Source organism: Spea bombifrons, chromosome 4, assembly GCF_027358695.1.
Source record: "Spea bombifrons isolate aSpeBom1 chromosome 4, aSpeBom1.2.pri, whole genome shotgun sequence".
In the NCBI taxonomy this organism is placed as follows: Eukaryota; Metazoa; Chordata; class Amphibia; order Anura; family Pelobatidae; genus Spea; species Spea bombifrons.
In genome coordinates, this window is record NC_071090.1 from 109,842,590 (window position 1) to 109,856,463 (window position 13,874).

The window sequence follows — 13,874 nt, forward strand, 5'->3', positions numbered from 1 at the left end:
GTCCCCGCTGTGTCAGTTAAATGTCCGTACCAGCGACTTTGCCCGAAGACGAATGTACAAGTCTAGAATTTACAGCCCTTGGCATATGTCACTGCCAAACAACACCCCGATATGTGCTCAGTAATATCCCCTGTGTATAGTGATACAACATGCATTGTTTGCTTGGGAATAAAAAGCCACATTTGGGAGGTCCACATTTCATTTTCTTCATCTGTGTTCAATTTACCCCATCAAACCATACATTCTTTTAAACTAGGCACCCATTTAAAATGCTAGTATTTTAACTCTTGCAATGCAAGGATTTTTGTGAAGATACAGTGCAATTTTTTGGATATTTTTTTATATTTTGATGGAATTGGATGATTTTCCTGATGATGACATCACTTCATAATTATTTTTAAATGTTACCATATTTTTTCCAATTATTTTTGTTATATTACTAATTACATTGTGATTAGAAAGCTGGGCTCCATTGACCTGCATGGTTTAATGCAGTACTTGTATACAACCTGCAGGGGGAACGTTCTCAGGAGGGTCTGGAAACGTGTTTATTTTTTAATGGGCGCAGTGCCTGTCACGCAAAAATAGCGAGTTAACGACCATTGGTGGAGAACTGACTATTTTTGCGTGACGTGCCTGGCACGCCATTGGTCATTAAGGAGTTAAATTAAAACTTTAAATACATTTTATGATACATTTTTTTTGTGTGAACAATTTTACGATTACAACTTTCTTTTTTAAACGATTACTTTCATTTATGCTTCCTTATTTTTTATAGCAACCATTGTGCACTTGTTCACAATCATATACTGTAATAATAACTAAAAAAAATAAAATTAGATGTTTAAAGATCTCCCATGTTGACGCTAACTAATCTCAATCTCTACACGTTCTCATTAAAAGACCATTGGGGATCAATATTGTTTGGGGATTTTCAAAGCTTAGGAGAAAACAATTAAAATAAATAAATAAATAAATAATAATTAAAAATAATTTTTAAATATATATATATATATATGAAGGGTGTTATCAGCCTGTATTTGTGGGGGGTCTTAATGGGTATTTATACCCCCTTTTCAGCATCCTCTAACTAAGGGGCGTTAAGTTTTGTGTTCTTGTGAGCGTTGATTACCGTTGGGCGTATCCTTAGGACACTCAGTCTCTGTCCTGTTGCCGCACATCCTACCTCCTCTGTCTTCGGGTGACGTTTATCTTTTATCTTCTATATTTCTCCGCATCTCCGCAGAAATAACCTAGCACGTACTTTCGACAAAATCCTCCAATCGAAGGAGAGAATGTCACCGGAAATGCGCCATTTTGGAAGATCAAGGGAAAGGATTTCATAGAAAGCACTGCAATCAAACAATCTATATAATGAACTAATGTTTTGATTATTTTGATTCTTATTTTATAGTGTACTGTACACCACAAGTGCATATGTTTTTTTGGGGGGGGGCAAGATATTCATATATGTTTGTATTTCTTTGAAACACGTGCTATCTGAACCCGTGACTTTTGTGAGTTTCATACGAGGACATGCAAGTTAAATAAAAACCTGTGCAGCCACTCTAGCCATATAAACAATTGAATAAAAAAGTAAGTCAAAGAGTGCAACCTTGAGAAAAGACCAGAATTCTTTTCTTTTTCAGGTGTTTATCTAGCGATGACCAGTGATAAATTGGAGCCCTTATTGTATAAAATTTAAAAAGTCTAACTAAAAAGGCACAAAAAATATAATCCAGTATGCATCTTTATATGTAAGTTTATTGACTTTCAAATCAATAGAATTTTTAGACCCCATAGACCCCAAACTAGACTTTGCATTGATTACAATATATAAGATAGAGTAAATAAACTATAGTTTATCAAAAATGATTAATGTAATAAGAGTACATTCCTCTATGCAATAAGTCCCTCAGCTTTCAGATATATTATATGAATAATAACAAATATAGAAACACTTATCATAATAATTAATTAATGCAAATTGATCCAGAGCCTGATTCAAATTCCTTACTTCATGATTAGTATATCCTTAGTTTAGGAGCAAATTCCAAGGAAATAAACCAACCAAAAAAAATAAACCAAAGAACAAATAAATTGGGGGGAAAAAAGCCAAAAAAAATCAAAATAATGTCCCCACTTCATCAAATGAGTCCAAACAACTGATGATACATCACAGGACATCCAATAAATGCAAGGAATTGAGAATATCCAGATCTGATAGCAGGCCGAAACTATCCTCTTAGAAGTGAATAAGCAACCCTATACTCTAACGTCTCATTTAAGATATCAGCTATGGCGAGAGACGCATTCCTTCTGTATCATTGTCCTTATATGAAAAAGCATGGATGTGATTGTCTATAAATCGGCTTCTTCTCACCCATTTGGAATGCATCTGTGAGTTTCTTAGGTGATCCATGATGGTAAGGTTGTACAGGTAAGGCTACGTGTGGAATGTGTCTGTATGCTTTGTTCTTAACCATTTTGGTTATTTAAAATAACCTTGTGCAGAAGTATTTTAATATCTTGATTCCTCAGGCTATAGATAATTGGGTTAAAAAATGGGCAGATCATTGTATAGAGAAGAGATAACACTTTATTCATATTAAATGACCATCCTTTGGAAGGAGCCAAATAAACTATTATTATTGTCCCATAGTAGGCAGATACTACAATCAGATGCGAGCTGCAGGTGGAGAAGGCTTTCTGCCTCCCGATGCTGGAGGTGATTCTAAGTATGGCGATAAAAATGGAAACATATGTATAAATAATAAAGAAGAAATGGGCAGCTACAAATGGTATGCCTGAGACAAAGTCTACAAGCTCAACCACAGTGTGCTTTGTACAAGCCAACTCTAGAAGAGGAGCAAAATCGCAGAAATAATGGTCAATGACATGACCACAGAACGGTAAAACTGAAATCAGTGGTGCAACAATAAATGTCGGTATGCATCCAAAAAGCCAAGACAAAATAATGAGTTGGAAACAGAGCCTAAAACCCATGATGGACGTGTAATGCAGCGGGCGGCAGATGGCCAAATACCGGTCATAGGACATCATCGTGAGAAGGAAACACTCTGTGCCTACTGAAACACATAAAAAGTAAAACTGAGAGATGCAGCCAGTCAAAGATATTCTGCTTCCTCCATTAATTATAACATGGAGCATGTTGGGGGATATATTTGTGGTCAGAAGGATATCACACACCGATAACTGAGTGAGGAAGAAATACATGGGAGATTTCAGCCTCTGAAACTTTGCCACCAATATAATAATCAGCAGGTTCCCGACTAACGTCAAGATGTAGAGCACAAGGAACAGAACAAATAGAAGAGAGTTCACAATCTTAGAATTCTGAAACCCCAACAGAAGAATCGTTTTTGTCTTGTTCAATTTGACCATATTTAAGACCAAAAAAGGGGTTTCTTCCACCTACTTCCTAACACTTTTCCATTTTTTTTTACTTATGAAGCTTTTCTCTCCACTCAGAACACAAGAACCATGCTGCACAAAGATGTTTTATGTGGCGATGACACAGATGCTACAAGCGATGGTGCTTCAGAATCCAGACCTCAGTGGTATTAGAGATGTCCTGTTGCACGAACAGCACTAAAAATTTTTATCCTAAACAAAATTTAAAAAAAAGTTAATACTCAACCCAGGCTTATATACAGTAAAATATTTTAAATATAGTAGTTTATTAGTATATTAAATGTAGACAGACTTCGTGTTAGAATTTTTTTCAATGGTTGATGACACAGGGCTGCAACCCAAACTTATACTTCTTACATTAAATGTGTTTCATTAACAGTTAAACATCGAATTAAAATCAAGACAACCCATATTGGTGTAAAAATACCTGCACTCCGATCTTCATAACAGCGTTCTTTAACTATTACTTATGGTTATGGTTTCCCTGGTGCCATTAGAGATGACATCAACCAGAAATCCCTTTTTTATTCACATCCATATGTTAATCGTTGGTAAATATTGTAAAGCTTTACATTTTGATGGAGCTGGACATCAATATCTGATTTGCAGAGTAAAATTATCTAATTATTGGCAACACTTTATGTGTATATGTCAATAAACCTGGTGAAACATTGAAACGTATGACCTGGAGCTCTTAAACCAGACTAGAGTTGCAAGATATGACATATAATGGAAGTTCTTGGCATAACCATACAGTATGTATCTATGGGGTTGTTGGATCTAGTGGTGTGTTGTGTTATTTTAAGAACTTTGGCTGGTTGAAGAATAAACGTTTGAGAACTGGGGCTAAGCCAGACCACCCATCTATCTTGTTGACCAAAGTACAAGCCAAAATCGACATTGAGTAAAAAGGTCACCACAAGGATCGGTAAAATCTCTTTACAACGTACCATTGCCAAAGTCTCAGCTTGGGTTGTGAGGTCCTCAGAGCAGGTCCCGTGTCTTGGTGGACACAATATTCTTAAATTACTATATTTTCAGCTCAAAGTACGATACTGAAATAGTGATGATTTTCTAAACACACATTTTATTATAGCATGACATTTTCTTCATTATATCTATGGAATGAATTACCCGTCTATGATATACCACTTGGTGATGATGTTGTTTTTGAAGAAACTGGAAGAATTTTAAAGCTTTTTTTTATTATTTGGGTGTTTATTTACAGAGGGGGCAGCTTAGACAAAGCTAATGAACTAACAATACATGGCTATACAGGGGAAGACGGTTGAAGAGAAATTGAGTTTGCATATTCCATGAATTCACATAATAAATGAGCTTACCTGTCTGCTCCATTGTGTTCTAGCATCAGGTAGGTAGATTAAGTGAGGAACATCTCATAAAAGTTTAAGATTTATGGCAAAAGAAGACGTTATGCTCAGGTAAGACCCACAAATGTCCTGTAGCAGAGCTATCGTGTAATCAGGGGCCAATGGCTGCTTTGGGGCTCTTTATACTGTGAAGAAAACATGACATCATGTCTGTGTAATAACATTGGGGATCGGAATTGCACAGAGAATTTCAAGCTAGGAGTCTCAGTACACCAATAATGATCTCTTTGTGATAATAATCACGCATCTCTCTTAAGTCTTAACCATTTTTACACTGTAGTTTCTGAAGTTTATTTCGAAAGAAAGCTATACGGCAAAAAGAGAGGATATTTATTGAAATTCTATGTCTGCTGCCATTGTTTGTTTAAATATAAAAGGTACAGAAAGATTTAAGGGACAATGGTTTTAATGCTACTGATAAAACTTGACTCCCCTCTGTCTGCTACAGTCTCTTTTTAGGTGCCATCACAGGCAAGGAGAGGAGCATGCGGGATACTGAGACAGGGTCTGATAGATGCCAGAATACTGATGTAGTAGAAGTCTGACCAGCTAAGGTCACACACAGAAGGGAACCAGAATATAGTATAGAGGGTTAACCAGAAGGAATAATCAAAGTCTAGGCCAGAAGTCAAGAAACAGATAATCCCAACAATCACCAACAACCGAGGTAGCAAAAGGCCAAATCATGCTTGTATTTTGAGTGCAAGGCCAGAGGATACACAATGCCGACAAACATAGGAACAGTTGGGGCCAGAAGATAATGCTCCAGCAAAGGGCAAAGTAGGGCACAATGCTTCTTCCAAATACTGGAGGTGCTAAGGGGTATACTTATATACTCTCCCAACCATCCAGCAACCATTTTTGTTTAATTTTGCCACTGAATGCTCCACTTAGCTATGATCTCCTAAGTAATGCTTCCTTACTTTAGAGCTAAGCTTCTGACTGTCTAGTTTAAGATTATTTCTCTTTCTTTTTGTGCTTCTCTTTTCAGTCTTCTTTCTTCCCTCTTCTTTCTTCATCTACATCTCTGTGGACATTAACTGCCGGAAAAATGGCATGGATTGGAAGGTCATGGTAGAGGACATCACCGGAAGCTCTGCCGTTTTGCCCTAAGATAACCCTGTGTGAACGTCATACAAAATGGCGGAGCTTCTGGTGACATCCTCTCTCCCGATAGGAGGATCAAAGAGAGGGGACATCACCGGAAGCCCCATCGTTTTGACTGAAGTTCACCGGAAGAAGAGAGAAAAGAGAAGAAAGACTGGAGGAGAAAGGAGAACAAGAAGATATGACACACAGAAGCGGAAGTGGTCAGCAGAGGAGTTAGGAAGACATCCAGGGAGCATGACAGAGTGAACATTTGAACATGTTTAATAAACATTGCCTTTTTATATTTCTATCTGAAGTAGTTTGAATTATGTTGAGCAGGAATCCTGATGTGTGCTGGATTGGAAGCCCATTATTGTTTCTATAAAATCAGTTTCATACATTGCCGGATTTTAATATGGATGTCGTCAAGATAAACAATGTAAGCTTGACGTATTTTGTTTAGTGTTAGATGAACGATATCTCTCAAATTACTACAGTAACCCTTCTCTGGTGTTCGCTATACCCTTGTAAATTCATGGTACACACTAGAAGTAATTCTAACGAGTAACGATGATTACTCGTGTTTGAGGCATGCACTATTATGAAGATTCAAGATAAATATCGGTATGCCCAATCTGCAATCGTTTCCTCCTAACAAATTCTTGGTACGGTGTTCCTTCAGGTTATAGGGTGTCTTGACTACACAGGTGTGCTACCTAGTACTGGTAATTAGGATACTATTTACAGTTTATGTCAATCAATGTGGTTATCTTTACAAATCGTCTGATTTTGACCCGAAAAGTCGATTGAATGTATTTATAGTTAAATTATTTATTTATTTATTTTAAACAATAAAAGTCTGGGGAGTGCACTCGTTTGTTGGGTCGTGCTACTATAAAGTGTTAGAAAAAACAATACGGTCCATTCATTTTTGGACAACAAATTTTGTTTCCTGCACTTTGGGTTCAGACTAAATTCGGAGGGCTTTTTCCATTTGGAAACACAATGTATTGTCACTCACACTCTCACACATGAAGAAAGAAGACAGAAGAAAAACAAAAAAACAAAAGAAGAGACAAGTAGAGAAACTGAGCAGAGGAAAAGGCGACCAAGTCACAGAAGTGGTCAGCGGAGAAAATAGGGAGCCATTGAGAGAGAGCATGACAGAGCGTGAGAGTGAGTAAGAGTGTGAGTGGAAGAGTGAGAGTGTGAGAGCAACAAAATGCAAATTAAAATTTGGAGCTCCCTGCTTTGTTTCTTTGGGGGTCCCTCTTTGCTTCAGAACATTTGTTACAATTAAAATGTGTACTAATCTGAAATCGGAATACACTAATAAAGATAGATAGATAGATAGATAGATAGATAGATAGATAGATAGAACATCTTCTGCACTTTTATGTTGGTCGAATACTTTGCTCAGCTTTACTTACCAGTCACCAAAAACATAATACATGTCTACAATGATGACTTGTTTTATTACGGTGGAGTGATAAAGGTGTCGGGCAGGAATCGGTCACTTGTCACTTACAGAAAGTTAAATAATGGGTGAAACCAACATAAATAGTTCTTCACATTTCTCCTAGATTCTTGTATTTAAAATAAACGTTAACAGGGATTTAGACGGTCTGCTGGAAAGGGGGTCAAATATATTCTTATTATTTATATTATTATTTTATTTCATTTACGTTATTTATATGGGGTCACCAGTAGACAGACATATAGATAATCATAGGCAAGTGGATGAAATAAACACAGATTGTTGGTTTTTTTTCTTAATCATTTTTTATTATTCACAATAAACTTGTTCAGAAGTGATTTAATATCTTGATTCCTAAGAGTGTATATAATGGGGTTAAAAAATGGACATAGGACTGCGTATAAAAGAGATAACACTTTATTTGTATTAAACGATTGCCCTTTGGAAGGAACCAAATAAACCGCAATTACAGTCCCATAGAAGGAACACACTACAGTCAAGTGAGAGCTGCAGGTGGAGAAGGCTTTTTGCCGCCCGGTGCTGGAGGTGATTTTTCGTATGGTGATTAAGATGGAAATGTATGTAAAAGCAATAAAGACCACATGGGCAGCCACAAATGGGATGCCTGAGACAAAGTCAGCAAGTTCCAGAAGGATTTGCTTTGTACAAGACAACTCTAGAAGAGGAGCAAAATCACAGAAATAATGGTCAATGACATGACCGCAGAACTGTAACACTGAAACCAGGGGTGCAAAAATAAATGTTAATATACATGCTAAAAGCCAAGAAAGAAGAACCAGTTGTAGATGTAGCCTAAAATCCATGATGGACGTGTAACGCAATGGGTGACAAATGGCCAAATACCGGTCGTAGGACATCGCCGAGAGAAGGAAACACTCTGTAACTTCTGAAACACAAAAAAAATAAAACTGAGTGATGCAGCCAGCTAAAGATATCGTGCTTCCTCCATTAATTATAACATGGAGCAGGTTGGGGACTATATTGGTGGTCAGAAGGATATCGCACACCGATAACTGAGTGAGGAAGAAATACATGGGAGATTTCAGACTCTGAAACTTTGCCACCAATATAATAATCAGCAGGTTTCCGGCCAACGTCAAGATGTAGATCACAAGGAACAAAACAAACAGAAAACAGTTTAAACTCTTTGGATTCTTTGGAAAACCCAACAGCAGAATCTCCACCACCTTTGTCTGGTTCATTCCAAACGAAAAGGCGTTTCCTCCACTTCTTACTTACGGAGTCTTCTCCTCCTGCTGAGCTCTGTGAAGTTAATGTGGAAAAATAATATGAAATGTCTGAATATAAACATGAACAAAAGAAAACTAAGATTTCATGTTCCAAAAACAGTTGATTATGTTGAATAAGAAAAAAGAATTAATAGGGACAACAATCCACAAGCAGACTGTTCTCTATAGGACCTCCAAAAATTGGTAAACCAAATACTGTTGCTTCTGGAATCAGACATTAGTGGTATAAGACTTTATATACGACCTGCAAAAACAAAACTTTAGAGGGGAAACTTATTGGTCCACCCGGAATTATGTACATTAGAATATTTTATATTTTGTGCATGATATCTTCTTATATATTAAAGAATTTATAAAGTTTCTGCTCACTCGACATTTTTCATCAGTTGAGTTAAACTGACCAAATTTGACTTTCACTCATACCCAACAAATCTAAAGCAACGCAGTTATTAATAGTTTAAGGTTTTAAGTAGCTTTTGTTAACACTTAGGTATGACATGATAAATATTCTTCTATCACTATATGTCCAACCCCAAGTAAGATGAAATGGAAATTTCAATGGATGAAATGGAATATAGAGATCATTTTATAAACAGAAATTGAATACAGTATAGAGATAACGACCTAACAACGCATTGTAAAATAGAGGAAGAATATTAGAAGAGTCATTGAGTTTGCAGAGTCCCCTTTTGACCAACTGCATTAAAAGACCAAATTAAAAGACAAAATTGAAATAAAGCGTAATTTGATAAACTCACCCGTTTGGTCCCTTCTGTTATAGCATCAAATATGAAGATTAAATCAGAGAAATAAAGGTTTAAGAAAATATTGAAATTATTTTAAGGTAAGACACACAGTCATTCTGTAGCAGAAAGCCATCAAAGTGTCATCAACAGTCAGTACTGCTCCGGAGAGCTTTATACTGTGCAAAAAGAACATGACATCATCTCGGTTTAAGAACACTGGGGACGGGTATTACACAGAGAGTTCCAAGCACGGAGTCTCAAAACAACAAGAATGGGATTACAAATCTGTCTTGGCCATTTTTTTTTACTGTAGTCTCTGATGGTTACGAGATTACTGTTACAGTAAACAAAGGATATTAACTAAAAATCTATATGGATATTCGGTCAATTTTGGTTCAAGTTATGGATAGAATAAGAGAAAAAATGGCGAAAGGAAAAGACTTGAGAGGGTGATGGAGAACGATTGAAGGAAGATGGGAGAGAGACCAGAAAACTCTTCCAATCTAATGTAACGTTAGCGATAGTAAAACAGTAAAATCCAGCCTTAACCCTAGTAAGGGTCTCAAAAATAGAGCAAGGCATGTAAGCTTAACACTTTCAATACTGTGTTTTTTTTAGTACCATACTTACAGTATGTTTTTTTTTTTATTTTAGCCATATATTGGTTTAATCAAGATCTCCATCTTCCATGGACCCACACAAACGACACATCCCGTTTTAAAGAAAAAATGGGGCTTTAGTCCGAAACCATAGAAACATCCAAACAATAATAAATATAAATGCTAGCACATAAAAGATGTTTTGCAATTTAGCTTAGAATTTCTTCTAAACAATGACCCAGTTTATCTTCACCAACTTTTCCAGATAACAGATATATATATATATATATACCGTATTGGCTCGAATATAGGCCGCTCCCGGTTATAGGCCGCACCCTTATAGTTTGGTGCTATTTTAAAGGAAAAAATATTATTTATTTATTATTATTATTATTATTATTTTTTAATTATTATTATTTATTTTTTTACATTGAATGTATGGTAGGAGGCTTCCACCCTCCTTACCTAAACTTTAGTTTTGCAGCGTTGATGTAAGTGCAGCAGACGTGACCTCCACTTCCTGCACCAGTCTGCCTCATCTACATCAATGTTGGGAATCAAAAATCAGGGCGGAACTAAAGTTTTGTGTTGCCGGGGGACCGCATTTTGGCCGGACCGTGCTACAGAAAATCCTCTGCAGTCTTCTGATCCGGTCTTCCAGACACCCTGGAGAAGGTAAATATGCTAAACCCCGATTATAGGCCACACCCCCACTATAAAGATTTAAATTATGGGGAAAAAGCTTGGCCTATAATTGGGCCAATACGGTATATATATATATATAATGATCTACAGGGCCACATCCATTCCTTACATAGTATACATTACAGACATTTTGTTTTAGGAGCAATGACATGCCTGGCACGTAAACGATCCAATGATCACTTTCTTTGCTCAAAGGGTGTTACTGCATTGCCCTGATATTGAGGCATTCAGCAAAAAAAAAAAGTTGAAGGACCCCGTGCAATCGCTCTCAGGAGTGGTCACACTCGTCATATTCAGTATAGCGGCAGATGGCTGCTAATAATGCAGATGGCTGTGATAAATCACAAGCTCTATCGTGAGAAGCATCTTGCCTCTCACAAAATAGCGGCACCCAGTAAAAATGAATAGTTCACAGAGGGTCTGTGCAGACCAAGCTGATTAGAGGTACTGAAGTTTTGAGGGAATCTGAATATATATAAGAAATAACTCACATAGGGGGAACTGTAATAATTATGTGAGATTCACCCATGCAAGTCAATGGAGCCCAGCTTTCTTAACACTCTGTGATTAGTAAAATATTTAAAAAAAATCATTTAAAAAAATATGAAAAGAAAGTGATACCATTTAAAAATAATCATGCATTAAAGGAACCATCCAGTTCAAGCAAAATGTTAAAAAAAAGTCCAAAAAGAATAAAATAAATAATAAAAAAATAAAGTTTATTTTTATGAGCAAGTGCTAAAATTAGCGCTGTATCTTCCCAAAAATCTTGACATGGAAAGAGTTAATGTAAAGGCATTTCAAATACCCAAGGGGTGTCTAATTTAATAAACAATGAATGTTTGATGGGGTAAATTGGAGTGGCCAGGCGCAGAGATAGGGCATAAGCACAGACTGACCAAAATGGGGGGGGAGCACACTTCCCAAATGTAGCCTTTTAGCCTCCAAACACCAGACAAACCCATTCATGCGGGGTATCACTGTACTCGGGAGATGTTGCTGAACACATATTAGGGTATTGTTTGACATTACCTGGAGCTATAAATGTATACCCGAAGTACAATTTGTGTGAACAAAATGCAAAATAAATTACTACCACAAACTTTGGCAAAGGCTGGTGGTAGAATCTCATGCATGGAAAGGGTTAAAATACTAGCATTTGAAATATCTTGGGGTGTCTAGTTTTCAAAAATATATGGTTTGCTGGGGTAAATTGAATTAGCCGGCTTCAAATATGGTCCTATTAGGACATGGGGGCAGAATGACCAGATCTAAAAGTTCCAAGTTAAAAAATGCGCACTTCCTAAATGTGGTGTTTTACCTTCCAAACAACCCGACAAACCCATGCATGTGGGGTATGACTGTACTCGGGAGATGTTGTTGAACACATATTGGTGTCTTGTTTAAAAGTGATGTATACCAGCAGCTGTAAGCTTTTTTTTAGTGATAAAAAACACAAAATAAATGACTACCACAAAGTCTGACAAAAGGTGGTAGTAGAATTAGTGCATGGAAAGGGTTAAAATACCAGCATTTGAAATACCTTGAGGTGTCTAGTTTTCAAAAATATATGGGGGTAAATTTCATTGGCCGGCTTCAAAGATACCTGAAATGACACATGGGGCAGAACGACCAGCATTGGAAAAAAAATGTTTTTGAAATAGCAAAACGTTACTTGTACTTATTGCCCAATTACCTGAAGAAAAAAGCAAAAAAAAAAACATAAAAACATTGCGTATTTCTTTTTTTTATATATATTTATTTTATTTAAAAATGTTCTATCTCTTTCTTCCATACATCAACCATAAATTCATATAGTAAGAAAAATGGAAAACAATAGAGAAAAAAAAGAAATATACGACCAAAATTCAGTACCATTTCAAATATCCACATGTCTTATCCGTGTTGAGCTAAGTATTCTTCCCTATTAAACACTTAGAATTATGTAGTATTTATAGCAGAAAAAAAAGCTTAATCTATACTCATTCATACAAAATACGGCAAATGTTCGAAACCCAGATTGTACTGGGTTATCGGCTATCGGAGGGGAGGAGATAGAGGACCGGTATCGTTGCCAAGGGACCTCTGGCAATATCGTTAGAAGTTATCTAGAAGTCACGTTTCGTCAAGGTAAGCATATTATATTGTATGATTGACTGTTGTGTATTCTGAAAAAATATTCCTCCATTTTATGTTGGTAACTAATTTGTTCTAATATCTGAGACCAGGCCGGGATTTTTTCTGATTTCCAGTTACGGGCAATACAGATCTTTGTGGCTACCAATACATTAATAATTAGGGCTAAATTTGATTTGCTTTTTACAGGTATACCTTTTGGTGACATAAGTATTGTTGTCAATGTTTTTGCCAGTTGAACTCTTCCTGTATCACATGTCTTTTGATATGTTAACGTGATTCAATATGCCTGTTGAATGCAAAACCTTAGTTCAGTCTCTCTCTGCCCACCAACCTGCATGGATGGGGTAATCGGTGGTGTGCTGGGTTATGTTGGACCTTTAGGTTGCAGGTTATTCTTGGAAAGTGTTGCATTGTATGTTGGGCTGTCACTCATTTATTGTATGTTAGTGTGTTTTTGTCTCTTATTAAATATCTGTTGAAGTAGACGAACCTTTGTGAGATATTTTTATACTTGGTTAAACACCACATATCTATGTGAAACAAAAAAGATTGAGGAGATAAAGTCCATTCTACCCTGAACATCCTTTTAAATAAATCCATAATTTCCAATTTCAAGTTAGACAATTTAACACATTTCCACCAAATATGGACAGCAGATCCTATTTCTCAGTTGGATCTCCAGCATTTATTAGGAGTAGTACTGAACATTTTGTGTAGAGTTAAGGGATCATAATAACATCTACGGAATAACGTAAAGAATTGCTCATGGAGATTAATGCAATGGACAGTTTTCCTTAATGTATTCCAAGCGCTGAATCAAACCTGTCAGGTAGGAAATATCTAAATCTGTTTCCCATTTCAGTATAGAGTTGGGTTTCTCTGGAATAGGTTCCTGTTCAAGTGTTTTTCTAAATCTGGAGATTAATTTTTTCTTAAAGTGACTCTCTAACAATCTATCCAAGCCATTCGGTGGACCCCACCTTTTAAATTTAATAAAGTCTGAGATTCTCAAATAGGAAAAA

At 36.4% G+C, this 13,874-nt stretch overlaps 1 protein-coding gene across 1 annotated transcript; it reads right to left on the reverse strand.

Annotated features, from left to right (window-relative positions):
- Positions 1-7,691: 7,691 nt before the first annotated feature.
- On the reverse strand, positions 7,692-8,615 carry LOC128491679 (olfactory receptor 10A3-like). The gene has a single exon (XM_053463994.1). The coding sequence runs from the start codon at positions 8,613-8,615 to the stop codon at positions 7,692-7,694; it is 924 nt and encodes a 307-aa protein (XP_053319969.1).
- Positions 8,616-13,874: the final 5,259 nt, after the last annotated feature.